Source organism: Pseudomyrmex gracilis, unplaced genomic scaffold (genome assembly GCF_002006095.1).
Source record: "Pseudomyrmex gracilis isolate BER0280 unplaced genomic scaffold, ASM200609v1 scaffold_59, whole genome shotgun sequence".
In the NCBI taxonomy this organism is placed as follows: Eukaryota; Metazoa; Arthropoda; class Insecta; order Hymenoptera; family Formicidae; genus Pseudomyrmex; species Pseudomyrmex gracilis.
This window is the reverse complement of record NW_018020643.1, coordinates 240,889-263,300: the sequence shown is the minus strand read 5'-3', so window position 1 is coordinate 263,300 and position 22,412 is coordinate 240,889. Positions and strand designations below refer to the sequence as shown.

General features: G+C 34.2%; 3 protein-coding genes across 9 annotated transcripts; all 3 read left to right on the top strand.

Moving 5' to 3' along the window:
* Positions 1-577: 577 nt before the first annotated feature.
* On the top strand, positions 578-12,293 carry LOC109854081 (kinesin-like protein Klp98A). Of its 3 annotated transcripts, XM_020426823.1 has the most exons (16): positions 578-1,325; positions 2,684-2,753; positions 3,848-3,958; positions 4,329-4,445; positions 4,636-4,881; positions 5,724-5,896; positions 6,082-6,487; positions 6,614-6,898; positions 6,990-7,403; positions 7,483-7,680; positions 9,137-9,256; positions 9,632-9,733; positions 9,832-9,969; positions 10,035-11,099; positions 11,174-11,443; positions 11,903-12,293. In XM_020426823.1, exons 1-16 carry the CDS (start codon positions 1,279-1,281, stop codon positions 12,146-12,148), a joined length of 4,008 nt encoding a protein of 1,335 aa, XP_020282412.1. In that variant the 5' UTR covers positions 578-1,278; the 3' UTR covers positions 12,149-12,293. The 3 variants fall into 3 exon arrangements, with proteins under 3 accessions (XP_020282412.1, XP_020282413.1, XP_020282414.1); XM_020426824.1 differs by lacking the exon at positions 9,137-9,256; XM_020426825.1 differs by lacking the exon at positions 578-1,325 and having other exon boundaries at positions 3,848-3,960; positions 4,330-4,445.
* A 3,252-nt stretch (positions 12,294-15,545) lies between these two features.
* On the top strand, positions 15,546-18,488 carry LOC109854086 (ras-related GTP-binding protein A). Of its 3 annotated transcripts, none has more exons than XM_020426840.1 (7): positions 15,546-15,808; positions 15,944-16,098; positions 16,487-16,586; positions 16,775-17,159; positions 17,235-17,450; positions 17,522-17,637; positions 17,699-18,488. In XM_020426840.1, exons 2-7 carry the CDS (start codon positions 16,087-16,089, stop codon positions 17,788-17,790), a joined length of 921 nt encoding a protein of 306 aa, XP_020282429.1. In that variant the 5' UTR covers positions 15,546-15,808; positions 15,944-16,086; the 3' UTR covers positions 17,791-18,488. The 3 variants fall into 3 exon arrangements, with proteins under 3 accessions (XP_020282429.1, XP_020282428.1, XP_020282427.1); XM_020426839.1 differs by having other exon boundaries at positions 15,546-15,829; XM_020426838.1 differs by having other exon boundaries at positions 15,546-15,829; positions 15,915-16,098.
* A 496-nt stretch (positions 18,489-18,984) lies between these two features.
* LOC109854090 (beta carbonic anhydrase 1) lies at positions 18,985-21,103 on the top strand. Of its 3 annotated transcripts, XM_020426852.1 has the most exons (6): positions 19,207-19,294; positions 19,357-19,513; positions 20,099-20,183; positions 20,241-20,428; positions 20,552-20,743; positions 20,805-21,103. In XM_020426852.1, the coding sequence occupies exons 3-6, from the start codon at positions 20,123-20,125 to the stop codon at positions 21,012-21,014; spliced, it is 651 nt and encodes a 216-aa protein (XP_020282441.1). In that variant the 5' UTR covers positions 19,207-19,294; positions 19,357-19,513; positions 20,099-20,122; the 3' UTR covers positions 21,015-21,103. The 3 variants fall into 3 exon arrangements, with proteins under 3 accessions (XP_020282442.1, XP_020282439.1, XP_020282441.1); XM_020426850.1 differs by lacking the exon at positions 19,357-19,513 and having other exon boundaries at positions 18,989-19,294; XM_020426853.1 differs by lacking the exons at positions 19,357-19,513; positions 20,805-21,103 and having other exon boundaries at positions 18,985-19,294; positions 20,524-20,604.
* Positions 21,104-22,412: the final 1,309 nt, after the last annotated feature.

The following is a 22,412-nucleotide window of genomic DNA, read 5'->3' as shown; positions in this document are numbered from 1 at the left end:
GTAACAGTTATGGTGGATTAACTTCGAAAAAAGTATTTCATTCTAAGAGCCCGGTAAAAAATTTTCCATGTATAAAATTGTATGGACACATATTCGGCATATAAATTTGTATAATTAGATATAATAATTTTAATTTGTGTATAAATATATATGATTTATATATCAGAACTTTTTTAAAAATATAGCAAAACTATAGTTTTATATAATTTTTTTGTATCTAATATGATACTAATAGAGTTATTTTGTAATTTGATGTGGAATATCTCTGAAGCCATTCTCTTAAAAAAAGAAATTCTCCGTGTATAAAATTGTATGAACATATTCGGCATATAAATTTGCATAATTAGATATGATAATTTTAATTTGTGTATAAGTTTATATGAAAAATTTTTTACCGGGAGCGTAAGGCACTTTTTTTCCCTACAAAACTATTCATCATTTACGGCCGATTTCTTCATACATCTCGATAGCTATCCTCTGGATAAATTCCTCTGAGAACCAATAAGGAGAACCAATTTTGGAAGATATCTTCTAGATAAAGTTATCGAAAACTTATCTAGAAGTGAAAAAATTGACTGTTAATGACGAATAAAATAATATTTAATAAGTTTCTCTCTCGTGTCTTTGCTTCAACAAAAGCACAGAGGATCGCACACTTGTAATATTTTACTTAGCATATAGTATATACTTATATTCGCGCAGAACCAAATAAGAATCTAGTGTATAATAATTTATATTAACATGTGTGCGATCTTCTGGACAATTTCCTACACGGATGTTCCCGCAAATACTGCGATCAGTTAAAAAGCTCAATATTACTTAAAAATAGTTTGTTAACGCCAATATACACACAGATATATTATTGCAAATTATGCCTAAAAAAAAAACCCGGCATTTTTGACGACCTTGGAACAGATGATTGCTGGCTGGTAATCGGATTGTGAGAGAATTACGCATGCGCGCTTCTTGAGAGAGCTCGGCTTGATTCGGTTGAGCTCTCAACAGCGAGGAACAATCACTTGCAGTCACTCGCGATCGGCCGTAATGATCCGTCGTAGTTGTTCGCAGTGAGTCACAAGTGTACATCTAAAGGAGAGATGACGTTGGTGATGTTGGACGTGCTCGAGGCCCGAGGACGAGGACGCTAGCGTCTTTCGTGAGCACGCGACGCCGGAGCGTCGTCGTTGCGACGCTACATGTAACATTTAGAATCGTCGCGTGCTGAAGGTGCACCTTGTGGGAAACGGTGGCAGCGCCCGATGCGTTTCTCGCGAAATCATGGCTTCGGTGAAGGTAGCCGTGAGGGTTCGACCCTTCAACAAGAGGTGTGTGTGTGTGTGTTTACATATATGTATGTAAATATGTGTGTATACATCATGCAGCAACTGGTGATGAAAGAAAGCTCGATGTTTTTCCTCGTCGTATTATCATAAAACGACAACAAAACTCGTGCTACTATCCATTATTACCATCACCACCGTCGTTGCGCTTGCTTGTCACTCTTGCTCTGCTCCAACAATTTCAGCGTTGGAATGCCGCGTTGCAATATCTGTAACACGCAAAATCCATTTTTTTTTTCGTGGATAACACACCAGTGTGGCAAGGTCGGCGTTTCATGATCGGTTAAATGTTAACAAACGCGCACTGACGCACGCCAACAAGGATACGTGAACGCGCAACATACGAGACTGTTAACCGATTAAATCATTAACATGAATTTTGCAAGCGAGGTATTGCCTTGCGAGGTATTGGCATATATAGATTACATCACTAGTGGCGTATTGTGTCAACATGAGCAATAATATTACAGAAGATATCAGTGTGTAATTTAATTCCAAAACGTCTAATATATATATATATATGCGTGTGCTCCAACCTTTCTAAATCCCGTCTAGGTCCGTTGAATATTTTTTGCCGTGTTTTAAAACTTTTACCGAAGTTAGTTAATAATCGAATAATTCTCTTCAGTCAGTAAAATCTCGCACACAAATGTTTTGATTTAAAATTTAGCAATGTTAATTAATATGTCGCAATGTTATCGATCGTAAACATATGAATAACATTTGTGTGTCGTTAAATATTATACAACAATATTACACGCAACGAACAATGCACGTGCGCGACAGCACACAATCGAAATTTATTCGATCGTAAACTTCATTATCAAGATGATTTGTTTTCTTGCTCGTTATTGTTGCAAAAACAAAATTAAGCAATGTACATTCTGATTCGGTTTGTGTGGCTAGAGAAAATTGAGAATATATTAAATAACATCTAAATCCGGAATAAGAAAACCATTTTTTACAGTTGTATTAATAACGTCAAAATAAATTTTGGTGTTTTTCGAAGAATATGAGAATTTTCAATTAATCCTCTTTTTAGAAGGTGTGCGTGAGACACTGATTTAATTGTTTTGTCACCCGTACACAAAAGTTGGAAAAGCGACCGCTCTAAAACAAACCCTTGTAATATCGACAGATGTTTAGCAATGGCAGATGACACAATTATGTCATCGTAATATTGACTAGCGCGTGTTACACGGGCGTTGAACAATGAGCGTGCATCCCGATTCGCGGGATTTCAAAGTTCAGTTTCGGACAACAATTATTATTATCGTTGCAATATTGAAAAAAAAAAAATTAATGCCGCATAACAGCATGCGTTTGTGTTGTTTGCTTTGCAGGGAAGTGGCGATGAATGAAAAGTTGATCGTACAGATGGACAGCAAGAAGACACGAATCTTTAACGCTAAGGTGAGCATTTACGCCTTGTTTATCTCTGTTTTTCCAATAGAATATTAATTACCCAGATAGCCAACTGAGTGCAAGTTGTTGGCAACTTGCCACAAATATTACTCATATGTTTTCAGCAAAAGAGTGTATCCTCTTTTCAGTATGTTTTTGCCAACAACACAGTTTTCAAAATATAATAACAGCAAGTTCTCAACAACTCATCGGCAATAAACTTATATTATTTTTCTCAACTTATGAATAAAACTTATTGCTCATATATTGCTCACATATATTGCTGACTCACATGTCCTAAACATTGGCGCTACAACAATTGATTGATAATAAAACTCAGCATATATTGATACTGAATTGACAAAAACATTTTCGTTGCGTTAAATAAAAACAACACAACAGCAATTGGCGAGCAACTTAATCTATACAATGATTTGCTTTATATTGAGTTTTCACATTTGGCTATCTGGGTAGTTGCTCCTTATTGCTCGTTTCATTTTTAGTCGTCCGTGCAACGCTTATTTTGCGCTTTCATATTAATGAAGACGTCGCGCATAATCGAGAAATACATTTCCGTCTCGCGTCCAGGTTTACGCGTAACAGTGAAATGAACCGTGATCTTGTTATACGAACGGACTTAATTAACAGGAACTTATGTTTTTTCACGTTTCTCGATAGCGGTAAAACCGATTGAATTCTCAATAGGTTTAAAAACGACAACTCGCGCTTACAAAAGTGCGTTTGTTATTTTTTGTATCACATTCAAAACCCAAAGTGCTTTTCTTGGAGTTACAGAAACAATTTGTGAAGAAATATTTCTCGCTATAAATTTTTTCTCTCTCTTTCTTTCTCTTTTAAAAACGTATATACTAATTGCTTTGCAATTACAATTCACTTATACTTCCACGTTAAATTTAGCCGCTGATTGTGTTCGCGTGCGGAGAAACATCACATCATTGTCTCTTATCTTATGAAAATAAATAAAATTAGTTCACGTTACTATGTTTAGGTAGTTATGTGTACAAATTTAATTAACGATAATTGTGAAAATTGAGCACCAACAATAAAAATTAAATTGCTGGATCGATATTTATTATTTACAGACGCCGGACAGTTGCAGAGATGTTGACCGGGGGAAGTACAAAGACTTTACGTTCGATCACTCCTACTGGTCTTTCGATCCAAATGATGAAAATTATGCGTCTCAGGAAGAGGTATGCGTCACTCTTATTATTTTCAGCCTAATTAAGATAAAAATAATATTTATTCCAAGTTTTTTTGCGCGCTATGAAACGCAAGACTGCGTCAACCTTGAAAATAAATGAAATAACGCGATACAATACTATACCGAAATCTAACAGATTGTAGCACGTAAAAGAAACCTGTAAATTATTTTTGATGTAAAAATTGCATGATTTCATATATGAGTTATTCTCGTGTGTGACGTCATGATTTTAATATGACCGCAAGAAATACGCAGGAATCTTACAGTGAGATTTCACGTGACGAAAAACATTGACCGATAAGAAATCATAATAAAAAAAAAAAAAAGCATTAATTCAATTATTCTCTCTTTATATATAGGTTTTTTACGATCTTGGTACGGACGTAATAGAAAGTGCCTTCGAGGGTTACAATGCCTGCGTTTTTGCCTACGGCCAGACAGGATCCGGCAAGACTTTTACAATGATGGGCACACCGGTAATGCGATAGTTACGGTCATTATGTTCACAATATTCGTTTTTCACAATCAACCTTGATATATATAGTATATAAATAAAATAAAAAAAAGAATGTTTGCGCCAGAGCATTTCCTTGAATCAAATGCACACTTTATTTTTTATTGTTCTCTTTAGAGTTTTTATCATGTACACGTGTATGTATCTCACAGGAATCTCAGGGATTGATACCACGGATCTGCAAGACGCTTTTCGCTAGAATGGCAGCTGGAAAGGAAAGCGGCGCGTCGTACAGAACGGAAGTATCTTTCTTAGAAATTTATAACGAGAGAGTAAGAGATCTGCTTAGACTGGACCAAAATCAATCTCATTCCTTAAGGGTGCGGGAACATCCTACGGGAGGACCCTACGTTCAAGATCTATCATGTCATCTTGTTTACGATTATGCGGATATTCAGGTAAAAATCAATAAAAAAGTCATTAATTTTATTCACCTCGCGTCAAATATATATGACATACCGATTTCTCGCGAAAGATTAAACCCAGATAGCCAAATGTGAAAACTCAATATAAAGCAAATCATTGTATAGATTAAGTTGCTCGCCAATTGCTGTCGTGTTGTTTTTATTTAACGCAACGAAAATGTTTTTGTCAATTCAGTATCAATATGCTGAGTTTTATTATCAATCAATTGTTGTAGCGCCAATGTTTAGAACATGTGAGTCAGCAATATATGTGAGCAATATATGAGCAATAAGTTTTATTCATAAGTTGAGAAAAATAATATAAGTTTGTTGCCGATGAGTTGTTGAGAACTTGCTGTTATTATATTTTGAAAACTGTGTTGTTGGCAAGAACATACTGAAAAGAGGATACACTCTTTTGCTGAAAACATATGAGTAATATTTGTGACAAGTTGCCAACAACTTGCGCTCAGTTGGCTATCTGGGAAGTTTCGATGTCCAAATAAATTGACAAATGATAGATAAATAAAGTTCATCTTATTGGAATAATTAAACAATTTTTACCGCAAACTACTATTGTATATCTGTAATTCGTTATTTGCAACACTCAGTGTCTCAGTGTTCATGTTGGACTTATTTTTGCAATTTTATAGCGCAATTATAAAAGATTCCATAAACAATAAAATAATATAAAATTAGCACAACAAATCAATCTTATCATTGTAAATCTTACATATAAAATAATTTAAAAAATAAAATTTGCGCGCGAGTATCTTATTATACACAAATAATTGCAATCATGTTACAATTACATCAAGAAAGAATTAATATTTCAGGAATGCATGGTAAGAGGTAATACGCACAGAACTACAGCCAGCACAAAAATGAACGATGTGAGTAGCAGAAGTCATGCGATTTTTACAATAACCTTTGTACAAGCTGGTCTTTCGGAAGGTAACATGCCATCGGAGACTGTTTCCAAGGTACATCTTGTCGACTTGGCTGGAAGGTAAATCTAAAACAAACAAACATTTGCAAGACAAATTAGTTTTGAACATGTAACAAAATAGCATATAAAAAAAACAAATAAAATGAAACAGAAAAAACAAACAAAAGCAATACACACAGCAACATTTGGGTTCTTAAGATTATCCGTAAAATCAATTCTTTGTTTCTCTCTCTCTTTCTCTCTAGTGAGCGTGCGAATGCCACCGGAGCAACAGGTCAACGACTGAAAGAAGGCGCTCACATAAACAAGTCCTTAGTGACTTTAGGCACTGTGATATCCACACTTTCGGAATTGAGTTCTGCTAATGGTGACACATCAGCCTCGAAACGTAACGCATTTATTCCTTATCGAGACAGCGTGCTCACATGGCTCTTGAAGGATTCACTTGGCGGCAATTCCAAGACTATCATGATAGCGACTATCAGCCCGGCGGAATGTAATTACAACGATACTCTCAGCACTCTTAGATACGCCAATCGTGCGAAAAACATTATTAACAAGCCGACTATCAACGAAGATGCAAATGTGAAACTTATCAGAGAGCTCAGGGCAGAGATAGAGAAATTGAAGTCTCTTATTGACAAGAATATGGTAAATACTCAAAATATATTTTTCACAAAAATTTATTATTTTTAGAAAAAATACTTGTTGAAAGAAACAAAAAAGTAATAGTATTTATTTATTGTTAAGTTTTGTGTATTTATTTATTATGTATAGAGTATAGAAAAGCCTCCGCAAGTGTTACTAGCACAAATTCAAGAGAAGCAAGAACAGGAGAAAGTACTGACCGAGGAATGGACTGAGAAATGGCGAGAGACGCAACAAATTTTGCAAGAGCAAAAAGCGTTGGGGTTGCGAAAGAGTGGAGTTGGCGTCGTTCTCGACTCAGAAATGCCGCATTTAGTCGGTATTGATGACGATTTGCTCAGTACTGGCGTCACATTGTATCATTTGAAAGAAGGGAAAACCTTAGTTGGCACAGAGGAAGCTTCTGTTGTCCAAGTAATATTGGTTAAATTTTCAAAGAGGTTTAAATAGATATAGTTAATTATATTAGTGACAAAATATATGATAAAAATGCTTGTTCAAATAGGATATTGTATTGACGGGTGCGGATGTGGAACCGGAACACTGTATAGTCGAATTGAATTGCGGTGTCGCTACGCTGCATCCGCTCTCATCCCATTGCTGGATTAACACAGCTCAAGTAGACAAGCCTACGAGACTATCGCAAGGTTGCATTATCCTCCTGGGTCGAAACAACATGTTTCGATATAATGATCCTGTTGAAGCGGCAAAACTCCGGAAGGAGGGTGGCTCAGGCAACGGCAATCTCCAGTCGACGGTCGTCAATCTGTCGAGATTATCACTTTTGAGTTGGAGTGTCTCCGATCTGCATGTATCCTGCTCGAGCGATAATCTCTTAAATTCAAATGAAGATCTCAGGGCGGTCGAAGAGCTCGAACAGCAAAAGGCTGCGCTTTTGAAGGAAAAAGAAGACTTCAAGGTTCGCGAGTACAGTTTGTTTGCTTGTTATTTTGTTATTCTCGTGGAACGAAGTTTTGGATAACTATATCCCTTTACAGAGAGAACAAGAGGAACGCGAGGAAAGGTGGGCCGCGAGGAGAGAAGCGTTGGAAGGAGCACAACGCGAGTTAGAACGCGAATGGGGTGCGCAATGGAAAGAATGGGCAGACGCGATCGCGGCTCTTGAGACACGTCAACGAGAGCTACGTGCGCGACGGCATATATTGGAGCAAGAGCGACGGGACGAAATGACGCAAGTAAGTGACTCGGACGCACCTCCGTCTCCGGACTTGAATGTAATCTCGATCAAGTACCAATTTTACCTCGTCCTTGTCGCTATCGGTGTCCTTATTTGCTTGTCTGGCAACATCATCGTCTACTCGCACGTTTGTCCTTTGAATATGTAATATCCCGATATATATGTATATATATCAGTCAAGTTCCAATCTTGGTTCGGGTGAGTTATTCATACCACAACTTGTAGACAATCACCTCCGAGTGTTTCAATTATAAGAAGTAGCTCTTAACGAAATATTTCAAGAAAATTTTTGTAAGACTAATGACACTACTTATTGGTAATATAATCGTGTATAATACGTGTAAGTTTGACGATTTCTCTATCGTTATCTAAGACAAGTCTCTTTTACTTCTAACAAGATTGTCTACATGAGATTTTATATGAGATTATGTGAGATTTTTGATTCCTCTATCAGTCTCAGAAGAACTCAAGTATTGCGTTTTTACTTTCACACACATGTAACACATTAATACGTAGAGATTGTTTATGTTAACCAGCTGTGTATTTATCCGTAAATGTATGTGAGTATAAATTGCTGATTGCACAAAAAAAAAAACAAAAAAAAAACAAAAAAAAAAAAAACAAAGTAGTGTTGAGAAGATATTGCCCGACAAATAGCATTCCTGGAATGTTATATACTTTAAGTAACTACTAAAGAATGTTAAAACCGATATGTACATATCCTAGCTTGTTTGTATAGAAATATGTCTATGGGTTTGTTATGCGAGATGTAAAGATATAGAGTAATTAATTATTGTTATACTGAAATATTGTTGATTAATAAATTTTTCATATGAAAATTGGCGTTTGATCCTCCATCAAATATTTGCACGCACTCTCACCTTTTTCACTCTGTTATTTCACATAATTTGTAAAAAGTATGCACTCGATTGATTTAACACTCCCGATTAACAAACCCAATTTCTCGTTCTTCTCATTGTTGTCACATCTCGAGATTCGATGTGCATGTGCACCATTCCAATATTTAGTTAGAAAATGATGAGGAAATCTTGTATCACTTTCATGAGGTAATGTATCGCGACAGAATTTATTATGTATATTTATTTTCACTAATTTAATTATTCATTTAGATTTTTTCGTAATGTATATTTTTATTTGATAAAGCCTTTTTTGCTAGAAAATGTGCACAAAGATGAAATTAGTCTCAATAACATAATATTATTACATTAATATGCTGTCATTAAAAATAGCTTGTGCTTATATATACAATGTACAATTATTATCATAAAAGACTTTTTTTCGAACAATCCAACGAGCACACAAAAAACGCTTGTTTTATCATCATCCATTTTTAGTAGCTGTATAATATTTTATATAAACTTTATTCTGCGTCATACTCATTCTTTTTTGTTAATTATCTTTTTTGTTAATGCATCGGTGTATATGGTAACTAGGTAAAAAATATGAATAAGGAAGTCGCCTATCTGCGCGCATTATTGCAGTCCAAGCATCAACAGTTACAAGAACTTATCAGAAAATATGAATACGCACAAATTTATCAGCATCAGCGGAAGGTAAGGATTACAATGTTACAGTTGAACACTTCAATTTCGTATTTGTGCATGTATATTATGTGCAATGCAATATGACATTCTCACTCTCCACACAACTTCCATAATAGCCCATACACGGTGCAGACAAAAAAAGCATTTTTTTTTAACGATACTTCTTAGTTATTAATAGTGACATGATAATGTCAATTATCTTGTACAGATACGCGCGCGTAAATGTAAAAAAAATGTATCTGTCGTAATAAGAAATGTAAAAGTTATCTCTTATATTTTATCTCTCAGTTATACGTAATCTTTTTTGAGAGTATTCTGTCTCTTTTTCTTTCTCTCGCAGTTTAATGTAATGTTTTGTAGAAAACAAAGTAATATATCTTTCAGACAGACAACGGTGCCAGTAGCGATGATAGTCTACTCGAATCGTGGTCCAGTCTTAACGACGAAAAATGCATTGATGATGTCAGAGAATTGGTTAATCATCATGTAAGTAGATTTAAATGTTTTCTTTTTTTTTTTTTTTTTTTTTTTCAAGTGTGATTTGATCGTTTTTTTTCTGAAATATAAATAATTTTCTCGAATAGAAAAAAGAATTAGCTGCTTTGGAAAGCGAGCTACAGAATAAAGTCAGGTCTCTGAACGAACATCAGACCAAAGTAGACAAGATGGAAGAAGAACTGATGGAAATCGCAAAGAAACAGAAGCAGATATTTAAGTTAGAAGTACGTACGCGTAAAATATGAATATTGCAGTGAGAAATAAATGCTCTCATGTTACTAATTTTTAGCTGGATAATGAGGGAGTAACGGAGAAGAAGTTATGGCTAGCTAAACGAACTCAGGAACAACTTCAGGAGATCGTACGGCGAAAACAAAGTTTGTCGCTGGATCTGAAACGTGTCGCACCTGGGTCTTCTTGCGATGATGACGCGTCAAACAGTTGCGAGGAAACGGCTTTCAGCTGCGATTCCAAATTTTTTCAGGAGTTCAATAATAGGAAGTTCCAAATCGCTTCAACATTATTGCCGCAGAGTATACCGAGTTCTGATACCATAGAAACGTTTCACACTGCTGCGGCTGATTCTCCTGAACCTCATCTAGCCTTTGAGGATGCCAATACGGCACAAATGAGTGATTCTCCAAAAAACAAATCTGTAAACTTGGAAGAACGGAAAGAAAGCGACGATGATCAACGTTTAACGTACGATGACAAAAAGTTATCTGAAATAGAAAATAAAAATAAGACAAATATCAATAAAACCATTCTCGAAGAAACGAGAGTGGAATCAATGAACGAGGACGACAAAAAGATAAAATCTCCGACGATGTCCATTATTTCGGAGAGCATGCTTCAGGATTCGCTGGATTCACCGATACAACAAAATCCGGCAATGAAGAAATTAAACCAAAGAATCGCGCATCAACGGATAATGGTGATGAGATGTTTGGATTCCGGCAGTCCGTCAAAAGAGGATCTCAATCGACAGATAATGATACTGCAGGATTTGCAGAGGCAACAGATTGAGTTGGAAGTCTCTTTGTTGGAGGACGAACGGAAGAATTTTTCCAGCAGGCAAGTCCAATGCGGCAATGACAGCGGCAACTGCGACGGCGCTGATGACAGTGAGCTTGTCACCAACGAGAAAGAGGACTATGTACAGAACGAACCTAATGCTTACTGTAGTGTTGTAGAATCTACGAATAATAGCTCTGCCATTCTGTTGACAGTAGCGCAAACCAAATCTCAACTTTTCAGGAATAACAGGCCTAATACTAATGATCAAGAGACTTTGTCAAAATCGTTAGCATCTAAGAGATCTTCCAGTCGTGGTTACTCGACAGTTTATTTGACGGTAAGTTACCTACCGGCGTATCCTTCCTCGTCCTCGTCCAATCCAATTGATTTTAACACAGATTTGTTGTGCAGAGCCAAAATCGCGGCGACCGCTTGAGTAGTCCGTATTCCTTAACAATTACAAGATCTCTACCGTCGTTGATAGCGACTGACGGCGACTGCAATAACGTGATCAACATGATTGTCAGTGTACCGTCGTTCGTGATACGCGGGGCTGGCACATCCAGCCACTACGAATACGAAGTGCGAGTCGTGGCGCAGGATGATAGCTGGACACTGCTGCGTAGATACAGGAGATTTCGGGAATTGTATATATCGATGCGACAAAAGTACGGTAGCAAGGTATGTTACCGCTTACAAAACGGGGGGGCTACATGTGCAATCTTTCGATTTCACTAAATTTTTGCGTGTAAGGAAAATCAGACAAAGAGTAAATCTCGATTGATGTTTATTAGAACAGTTTGGACACTGGTTAGAATCAAACTTAAAAAATCTATTTGCACCTGTAAAAATATAAATAACATTTTAAATATCTTTCAACTTATTGAAGAACCAAATGATAAAATGTGCAAATCTCTCTCAATTCAATGTTTTTTAATACTTCTGTTTTGCCTTATTCTACATCTACAAACATTTAGCAAAATCAAAGAGTTACACATGTTCTGCAGGTTTCCATAGCTATACGATATGACAATGAAATTATGAAAAGGCTTTAGAGGCCACTTTTATAATTGCGTTTAAATAGTCGCAATATAAATTTCTGATTTTACACAAGGATTATCTCTTTGATCGTATACACAGGTCGCAGGAATACGCTTTCCCCCACGCCAAGTTTTTCCAAAATACGAGATCGTAGCGAGGCAACGTCGAAAACGCCTCGAGGAATACCTTCGTCGATTAATTCAAGTTTGCTCGGAGCTGCCACACTGTGAGCCTTTATACAAATACAACGGCAATCTTAGCAACATAGATAAGCAATCTCTAATAGAGTTTAGTCCGTTCTTCAAGCGCGGTATGTTTGAGAGTGGCAAGTACGGAACTAGTTAAGACATCACTTCAAAAAATCGAAAAACAAACGAGAGTTTGTTCGAGAATCTAAACGAATTTAACAGATCCATATATAATTCATTATGGTTTGTATCTTTTTTTACAAATCGCAGCAGCTAGAGATAGCAGAAAAAAAATTAGTAAATTGTAGCAACAGTATATACAGGGTGTCCGACAATTACTTTAACATCTCTCGTAGGCAGATAGAAGGAGTAAAACTGAGTCGAAAAGTGAGCCCGGCTAAAGGTCGGCGCTGATTGGCTTGATTTATTCAACAATTACTTTTTTATTATATGTAATAGAAAAAAATGGTCCAGGACTTTTCGACTCAGTTTTACTTCTTCTACCTGCCTACGAGAGATGTTAAAGTAATTGTCGGACACCCTGTATATGTATACAGACTGAGTCCTATAACATTATTACATAACTAATATTTTTCGTAAAACTATCAATTTTACGGAAAATTTATGCAAAGATAAAATTTTCCGTAAAACATTCCATAGTTTTTAATTGATACACGGTGTATAAAAAAATCGTATTACTTAATTAAGAGAAAAAAAATAATTCCTCGCAGAAACGTGTGTCGAAAGTGTACAATAAGATATTTTTATATGTAGTTTTTGTTTTCGAGAAAAGAGCTTTAAAAAAAGAGAAGTAAAGTAAAAATACCATATCAGTATTTCAATCTTTTGAATCAATTTTCTCGAAAAACTCAAACTCACACGAAAAAAATTTTATTCTACCTGATACATGAAAAAAATGTTGCACGAGGAAAATTATTTTCATTCATTTTTTGCTTGTATCACGATTTTTTGAAATACAACCTGTATTTCCGCAAGTATATTTATGAGTGAAGATGTAAAAGTGTTAGATAAAAAAAATTTGCCTTGTATAACTTTTTTAGTCGTTATGAAAGCATATGCTTCCAGACAGCAATTATAAGACTGGTTTTGGAAAATAAGCCTTTGTTACTATATACGTGATGCCTCAATCAACGAAAATCCAATGATTCTTTGGCCAATCATCATGTAATTGATTTCTTTCTTAACAAAACAATATCAAAAATTTTTGTTACCTTCTTCAATTTCTTTTACACTTGAATATTTTCATATCTACAATAATTAATAAACGAACGGAGTTAATTCACGGTTGTTCGTGATTGTTGTATGGATTGTAGGTGAATAAAACTCTTCAACTCTAATAATATTCGGACGTTTCGATCGTTTATATTTTTCGATAATCATCGAAATGCCGAGCTTAAGTAAATTATATCATAACGTAAATAAATTGTCAATCGCATGTCGATCGCCGGAAAAAGTTAACGAATAAAAGCAAAACTGTGAATTAGTTTCCGTGCGTTTATTTTAAGTTTGGTTTTGTTTTCCACGTTTGATTCTTCTTTTCTCTAGAATGATTTACAAAACAGAGCTCTTCTCTTGTCCATATCTCAGGATTAGCATTTCGATATCTTTGCTACGGAAAAACAATCAAGACTCTCACTTAGCTAAAGAATCTGATGTTAAAAAAAGCTTTCGTTGGTTTTGTGACATCGTATAGGTATAGAGGCATTATATATAACAGAAAAGTATTGTCATATATTCTTGGCGAGAAAGAGAAGAAAGGATATAGGCGATAGAAAAGAGATAAATTATCAGCGAATGGCTCGGTAAAACATATCGCGTCATAATAGCAGATTATTTTTTTCTCTTTACAGGTATTTTCCTAATGTCTTTCTCTCCCAATAGGAATATATATATATATATATAATTATATATAATCGCAAAAAGTCTATATCTTCCTTCACGTAATAATTAAATATCATATATATGTATAGTTGATATTATATAATTCTAGTTACGTTACTAGACGTACGAATGTTATTGTAAACTGTAACTTATGTGATGAACGTGCAATTTAGCCGAAAAGAGCATAATTTTGCATCTGATATAGTTAAAAGAGTATTTATTTTGTGTGTCGAAAACAACACGTACGTTTTAACACATGCAATTTAAATTAGCTAATTGAATCGACTGAATTGAAAAATTAGTCTAGCAATAATACTTATCAAAATTTTAGCAGTTTATAAAGAGCGTGTTATATCATCGTGAAGTTTATTTGGTTTTTTAAAAATTTATAGTTTTTGTTGCTTACTAGAGTTTTTATCGGATACACGACACAAACGCACGTATATATAAAATTAAAAAAAAAAACAAAGCAGAAGAACTTAACAGTTTTAGAGTACGTTCCGTTTCACGCATATGCGCGCATTTATCTATAGTACACGTAACGTATAGTATAGACAAATGTGCGCGCATATGCATGAAACGGAACGTAGCTTTAGAAAAATATTTACTATCGCGTGTATTGTTTTACGAAAAATTTTATGCTTTAAGCGCCACAAATCTTATAAAATAATACGCTTTTTTCGTGAGATGATAAAAAGATATATATATATATTCTATATAGCATGTATATCAGGCCCAAAAAAACCTCATGAAAATATATCTTGGCTAGTATAATAGTTATAGTAGTGCTCTAGAGCGGCGTTAAAAGGACGTGTATTGCGTGTTAAACAAGGTGTATATATATATAACAAGGCAGTTATTACTTATTCAAAGAGACGTATTACCTCTTGTTTCATATACACTTATTATGAAAAGGAAAATGTTATTGTCATCTGCTTTTTTTATACTTGAATTTACAAGAGAAGAGAGACCTATGTTCTGTAAATGTAATAATAAAGTACAATAAATTGTTATGATGCAGTGCATTTTCTTACTTGTTGTGCTTCGCTATCGTCGCACTAGAAGAATTTCTCATAATTGAACCAGTTCGAACCACAATCTTATCCTTCAAAACTTAACTCTCTCCTCATTATCCCACTCTTCGGCAAGACCGCAGCTATCCCGCGCGCAACGCTATCACCACTTTGCCCGCTTTGCTTTCTCTATGCGCAGGTCGAGGATGTTTTAAGCCCGTTCTACATTGATCGCAAACGCAAGGAACAGATCTCGTAGAATTGACCAATCACGCTGGTCGATTGGCTGATTTGACTCTGCAATTGGTCATTGGGTGCGTTCAGACAACTCAACAGTTGCACAACGGTTGAGAGATAATCACTTCTGATTGGATCATACTTTTGGAACCGCATCAAATTTTGAAGAATAGTCCTATCATAAGTGACGATCTCTCAACTGTTGAGTTGTCTGAACGCACCCAATTCCACGAGATCTGCGACTTGCGTTTAATGTAGAACGGCCTTTGAGTTCCACTTTTGTGGAAATACGGCTAAAACCAGCGGCTGAAACCGTCGTAAAAAATTACAATAGGATGGCCGCTCTCAGGTTTCTCTCTGATCTCTACTTAGTCATGAAACACCGAGTTTTATGATTGACCACTGCATTGAAAGTTGAGGTTGGAGATTCGAGACCTGCGAGCTGAATTTTGAGATTGAAAACGAGATCTAAGATTTGAGAAGCGACTATTAATTCGGGCCGCAGACTTCTCTCTGGCAAAATATAGATCCCCTAGTGGATAAAACATCAAATAAAAACAGACAAAGATGTTTATCAGAAATGATCACAAATAAATCGAAAGGTCAAGCTGTAGTTTTAATACGAACTACTTCTCGCCATTTTGGATGTGTAAATTCGAATCATAGTAAATTAATTTTATATCAAGGTTGTCACTACGTATTATTTATACGTATAATTATTTAATGTGATATATTTCGCGTTTTATATCAAATAACTGTATTTTATATCAGATATTCTAGTTTGTGACCCTTCTCTCTAGTGATACACACAATTGGATCAAGTTATAGTTCTTCCATAAGTGGAAATTAGAACACACGTTTGATAAACCTGACATTGTCAAACTGACGATATTGAGAAATATTTCCAGTTTCTTAAAATCATCGAAACGAATTCATATTAAAGATGAAGAAAAAGGTAAAAATAAAATTTTGAAAAAGGTAAACATTAAATCTTTATGGTACATAGGGGTGCATCGCAGAATTTTAGTCTTTTTTATTTCTAAGGTGTACAAGTAACCCTCGTATAACGCGGTACTTAAAGAACGCGATTTCGGTACAACGCGGTTTACAAAGTGTATTAAAATTGTGTTTTCAATATGCGCGCTTCTGCATGGCAGTTTATTACAAGTTGTAAACCGTGTTATATTGAAATCGCTTTATATATCGCATTATATGAGGGTTACCTACATATATATATATATATATATATACATGTATAAAACATTAAAACTAAAGATAGTGGTGAAGAGTTAATAATAGTACTACTAAGTAGTTATGTATATAAATAAATATTGTATTCTCAGGTGCTATTAATGGGCAAAAGTGGATCCGGCAAAACAAGTATGCGTAGCATTATTTTTGCAAACTATATTGCTCGAGATACTCATCGTTTAGGTGCAACAAGTAAGCTACATGTATATTAGATTAACTAAATAATAATACTCACAGGTAATTTTGAAAAAAACCTAAAGTCTCTTAAATTCTCAAGAGAATTGTTTTACATTTATAGACTAGAAATCCTTTAAATAACATTATCAGTTAGATAATTATAAAAAAAAGTTCATTGAATTTACTAATATAAATTGTCACAGTTGATGTAGAACATTCTCATGTTCGCTTTCTTGGCAATTTGGTACTAAATTTGTGGGATTGCGGAGGTCAGGAAGCTTTTATGGAGAATTACTTTGCATCACAACGTGACAATATATTTAGAAATGTAGAGGTGCTGATTTATGTCTTTGATGTGGAATCAAGAGAATTAGATAAAGACATGCACTATTATCAAAGCTGTTTGGAAGCAATATTGCAAAATAGTCCAGAGGCAAAGATATTTTGCCTTGTTCATAAAATGGATCTTGTACAAGAAGACCAACGTGACTACATATTCAGGGAAAGAGAGGAAGATCTGAAAAGACTGAGTTTACCTCTTGAATGCACATGTTTTAGAACTAGTATATGGGACGAAACATTATATAGGTGCATATTACACAGTTAGATACTTTAAATATATAACCTGATTAGAAAAGTATTGAACAAGCATTGTTATTACAGAGCATGGTCATCTATTGTATATATGTTGATTCCTAATGTAAAAGAACTTGAGCAAAGCTTGAATCAGTTTGCTAATATTATTGATGCTGATGAAGTTCTTTTGTTCGAAAGAGCAACCTTCTTAGTAATAAGCCATTGTCAGCGGCAGTTTCACAGAGATGTTCATCGCTTCGAGAAAGTGTCTAATATAATAAAGCAATTTAAATTGAGTTGCAGGTAAACGTACAGAAAAAGTACATTTAATACCGGATACAAAATATTATAATTAAAAATTATTAATTTTTTAGTAAGTTAGCAGCGCAGTTTCAAAGTATGGAAGTTAGAAATACCAATTTTGCAGCATTTATCGATATTTTTACTTCAAATACATATGTGATGGTCATCATGTCGGATCCAACAATACGTAAGTATACTTTGTGTATCATGTCTGAAAATTACTAATATATAAATGTATGCTTTTTCAGCATCTGCAGCAACATTGATCAACATACGCAATGCGCGAAAACACTTTGAAAAATTGGAGCGTGCCAGCCAGAGTTCAGCTTTAAGTAGATAGAAATTGGCACGACCCAGGCGCCTTGTCACCGGGTCCAACTTGTTAATAACTACTAAGAGTAACAAGAATCGAAACGTATAGTATCATTACAATAATAAAGCGCCGTGTCTGAAACCATACGATTTTCTGTCGAGTTACAATCTACTTTTATGTATATATATATAGCTTTCTACATGTCGTTTATGATAAAATAACTATATACAGGATGCTGCAGTTATACAATTTGGAAAGAAATGATCCTTTGTGTAATTCTACATTTTTTTACTTATTCTTGCATAAAGAAGCATTTCTTACTTGGTTGTATCAACCGTTCTGCCTGTTTTTGCCGTTTTGAAGAGAGAGGCTGATAATTACATATTTCAGATCGTACATTAGATAAAACTGTGGCTATGTTCCGATATTCACTGCCAGTACTAAAAGTCTATACGTCACGTCACATGTGTTATAGATTTCCAGTACTGGCAGTGAATATTGAAATACAGCCTGTATAATACTTCATCGTTTACATGTTTTACATACGGATACATAATACATTGTAATTTATTGATGTAAAGCAACTTTTATATATGCGATTTTGTTTTTTTTCTTTTCAGAATCTTCATTTTTTTGATTTGAAGATTCGAATCATTACAATATTGAATGTGAATAGTAATAATAAATAAAATTAATTGCAGTTATAAACCTGTTTTTACATATATATGAATTATTATATAGCACAACAGAATATAGAATTAGATGTCTCGCTAGGAGATTTGATTATTAGAAATTACCGTAAAAGAAAAGTTTTTATAGAGTAGTTTTATAAAACTTAATCTTGATAACTTGAAATTATATTTGTTGTTTTTTATATTTATGATTAAAAACAAGTTACTACATATATATATATATATCTTTTACAAAGACAATATTTTATAAATAAGTTGCTATATTTTATTACAGATGACAGTTTGAAAGACAGTAATGTTAAATAGTTGTATTTTCTATTATGTAGCAATATATTTGCAAATGGAGCAATATTTGCAAATATTATAAATAAGAAGAATATACATACGTACGCGTGAATATGTATTGCAAACTAAAATGTATTTTTTAAATACGTGCGAGTAAAAAAAATAAAAATATAGATAAAATCAATCTTTTTCTAGAAAGTATGTGTATATATGTACATATTTTTCTAGAAAGTGCATCTATACATATAAAACTATAAATAATTTTTTAAATTGTGTGCATTCCGAGTATTGCACAACAAGGCAAAGAAATTACATATAGTTATCGGAATGCTTATTTGTGTGAGGAACAGCGAAATTGAAATCTCCCGCCATCATGGCGATAAATGGCGTGATCGTGTATATTGTCAGCGCTTTTTGTTCGGCCGCACTAGTTATACGATAGTTATCGATCGAATACTGCAATGGATAAAATACTCAAAGGAATCATGAAGTACAGAAAGTGTCATCGGGAAGGAATGGTGAAACAATTTCTACAAGTTAGAGATCATCCCGAGGTACGTTCGCACAGTGTTATAAAAAAAAAACTCAGACAATTTATGTATCGGTGTTATACCAGTGGTTACGTGGGACTCGCGCGTAAACAGGTGTTTTGAACCATAGACATTCGTATACATAGATCGAATACACGAGAGATCTGATGCTTACGGAGAGAAAAAGTGAGAGAGAGACAAAACGACATTCGTGCAGCCTCCTTCTTCCTCTAACAAAAGAAAGTAGGGGATTATGTTTTCCTTTTTCATCTTGTACACTTTCTCCGTTCCATATCCTAATTCTAATATACCTCTCTGTTTCAAAATTTACAGCCATTAAATCTATAATATATGTACTACGAACTATAGATATAAATATCTAATACTGGCAGTGAATTTTGAAACACATTGGCTATATTCGTATCGGTACAGTAGAGTAAATTTTAGCTGTTAAAATTGCTGTATATTTCCAATAGAGTGAGCTGCAACACAACTGTCTATCGTCTGTCTAATTCAAAGCCTTCCAACTTGCGCACGGCGCGCGGTTTGCGCCATAAGATTTCTATGCAGTCACATGATCAGTTGGAAGGCTCTGATCTGATTGGAAGCCCGGTATTATTCACATAGACCGTTCTTATATTTGAGATCCTTTCAAGTTTGTCTTCAGATGCTCCGGAGCTATTGGAACGATCTGTACAGCGTTTCAAACTTGAAAGAAAGAAAAAAAAAAAAACGAATTCCGAAGTCTTACCCTGTCTTTATATGCATCTTTTTTCTTATAAAGTATTAACATGCTTGATAGTAATTTTGATATTGCTCTTATCACAGCCAAAGGCAGTATTCTTTACCTGCATGGATTCCCGGATGATCCCAACTAGATTTACGGAGACGAATGTTGGAGACATGTTTGTTGGTACGACAATTTCTTATGACATTATCGCATACGGTCTAATTAAATTTACTTTTTCAGTCCGAAATCCCGGTAACATTGTTCCGCACTCGCAACATTTTGTAGACGAATTTACTATGTGCGAATCGGCGGCGTTGGAACTCGGTTGCGTGGTAAACGATATAAGACACGTTATAGTTTGCGGCCACAGTGATTGCAAAGCGATAAACTTACTCTACGCTTTACGGGACGAGGAATTTGCGTCTCAAGTGCGTTTTGCTTTTTGAGATTTATGGTTTAATTACTATAAAAATATAAATATTTTTTTAGTTACAATATGAAATTTCTTCATTTCTGCAAACAGAACTTGTAAAGCGCCACTCGAATTTTAGACAAACAGAAGAATTTCACCTTTGAGAGCGTGGCTGTGCGCGCACGCCAGCAGTAGCTTGACAAAATTCCAACATCTCGAGATCGTTGGTTTTCACGAGCCTATTGTTTTCCAAGCTGAGACTCCAATGAGAAAATTCGTTGCTTACATCGACCCGGAAAATAAATTTTCGATCGAGGACAAACTGTCACAAGTCAGTAAACAAGATGACTGCAACACAATTGATTTGTTACCGTTATTTTTTTGTGTTGCAGATCAATACGTTACAGCAGCTTCAAAATATTGCGTCGTACGGATTCCTAAAGAAACGCCTAGAAAGACACGACTTGCACATTCACGCACTCTGGTTCGATATTTATACCGGTGATATTTATTACTTTAGTAGAGCCAACAAAAGATTCATAGAGATAAATGAAACAACAGAACCATTACTTCTTAAAGAAATTAAAAAATATTATTCATAAATTGATGTATATATGGATATGTATGTGTTCGCAAAAGTATATTTTTAATGCTGTAGCCATATATTATTAACATTAATCTTCCAAAAAAAAAACACGTACAAAGTAAAACTATATATTTTACAAATTCGAAGTTTACTGATCTATGTATTTTTATATCAAAGTTTGCTTATATTTTTTGAAGATTTTTTTACTCTAACAGTAAAGAGAAGAATAACTTAAGTTCTGAGAGAATCGCTCTTAATTAATAAAACATTATAAATATATTCTATTTTTCGATGTTTTATATGCAGACGCATAACATAAGTCTTTTAAGATTTGGCATGCTGCAAAAAATATATATTATGTATTGTATAATTTATATAAAAAAAAGCTTGAAATACTTTATTCTGTTTTTTTCCTCTTGCTTCCCGTATCAATTTTTTAGTGAGGTGTTTAATCTAAAAAAAACATTGAATTTTAATAGAAACAATTGATAAAAAAATCAAACAAAAAAAAAACAAATAAGCCCGAAGCTAGATGTTTGTGTAATATACTTGAGTGTATAATAATTACATTACACAATTTGGTGTTTTGGCAGTCAACCAAATTTTAAATTTACCATGGATGCTAGTTTTAAACATAAAATTTCATCAATAATCATGATCGGTATCCTGATAAGAAAACATTTACAGAATTATGTGACGAAATCTTGCACTAAAATTGTAATTTGCAATTATATAGATATTCTAGGAAATAGATGTAAAAACATTGATCTTTTATAAAATATTTGTTGTTTGCAAAATTACTTTCCAAATACTATTTCGGCAAAAGAGTAACGTTATGGCAAATCATCTTAGGAATATATTTGCAAAATTAATTTCAAAAAGAAATTGTCCAATAATTGAGAAAAAATTTCAACTATGTGATGTTTAAAATATGTAGAAAAAAATATAATTGCATATGAAGAAATCAACTTAATTCGTGTATATATTTATGGAAATGCATAACGACTTTTGCAATTTTTGACAAATATTATTTACAACATTTTATTTGCAGGATCGTCGTTATTCATGATGCCATTTTTGTGCAGTATTTCCACAATTTGCCTATTAGGGTAGCCGAATTGAAAAAAAACGAAACCTACAGGGAACCTATTGTCTTTTTGTCGGACCAAAGTTAGTAACGGTACCCACGTTTTTTCTTTAGGTCTTCTTTATATATATATACTCAGAAAAAGATTTTTTTTTCAAGTTTCACAACGAATGCATAAACATACACACACAAACGCATTTTTCAATAACCGCTAGACATCCGTAACTAAATTAATAGTAATTCTTTCATCTACTTTCAATAGCTTAAATTGCACTTTTATCAAAAAGTAACGGGATGTAAACGGAACTTCATGTTATAAGAAAGAAA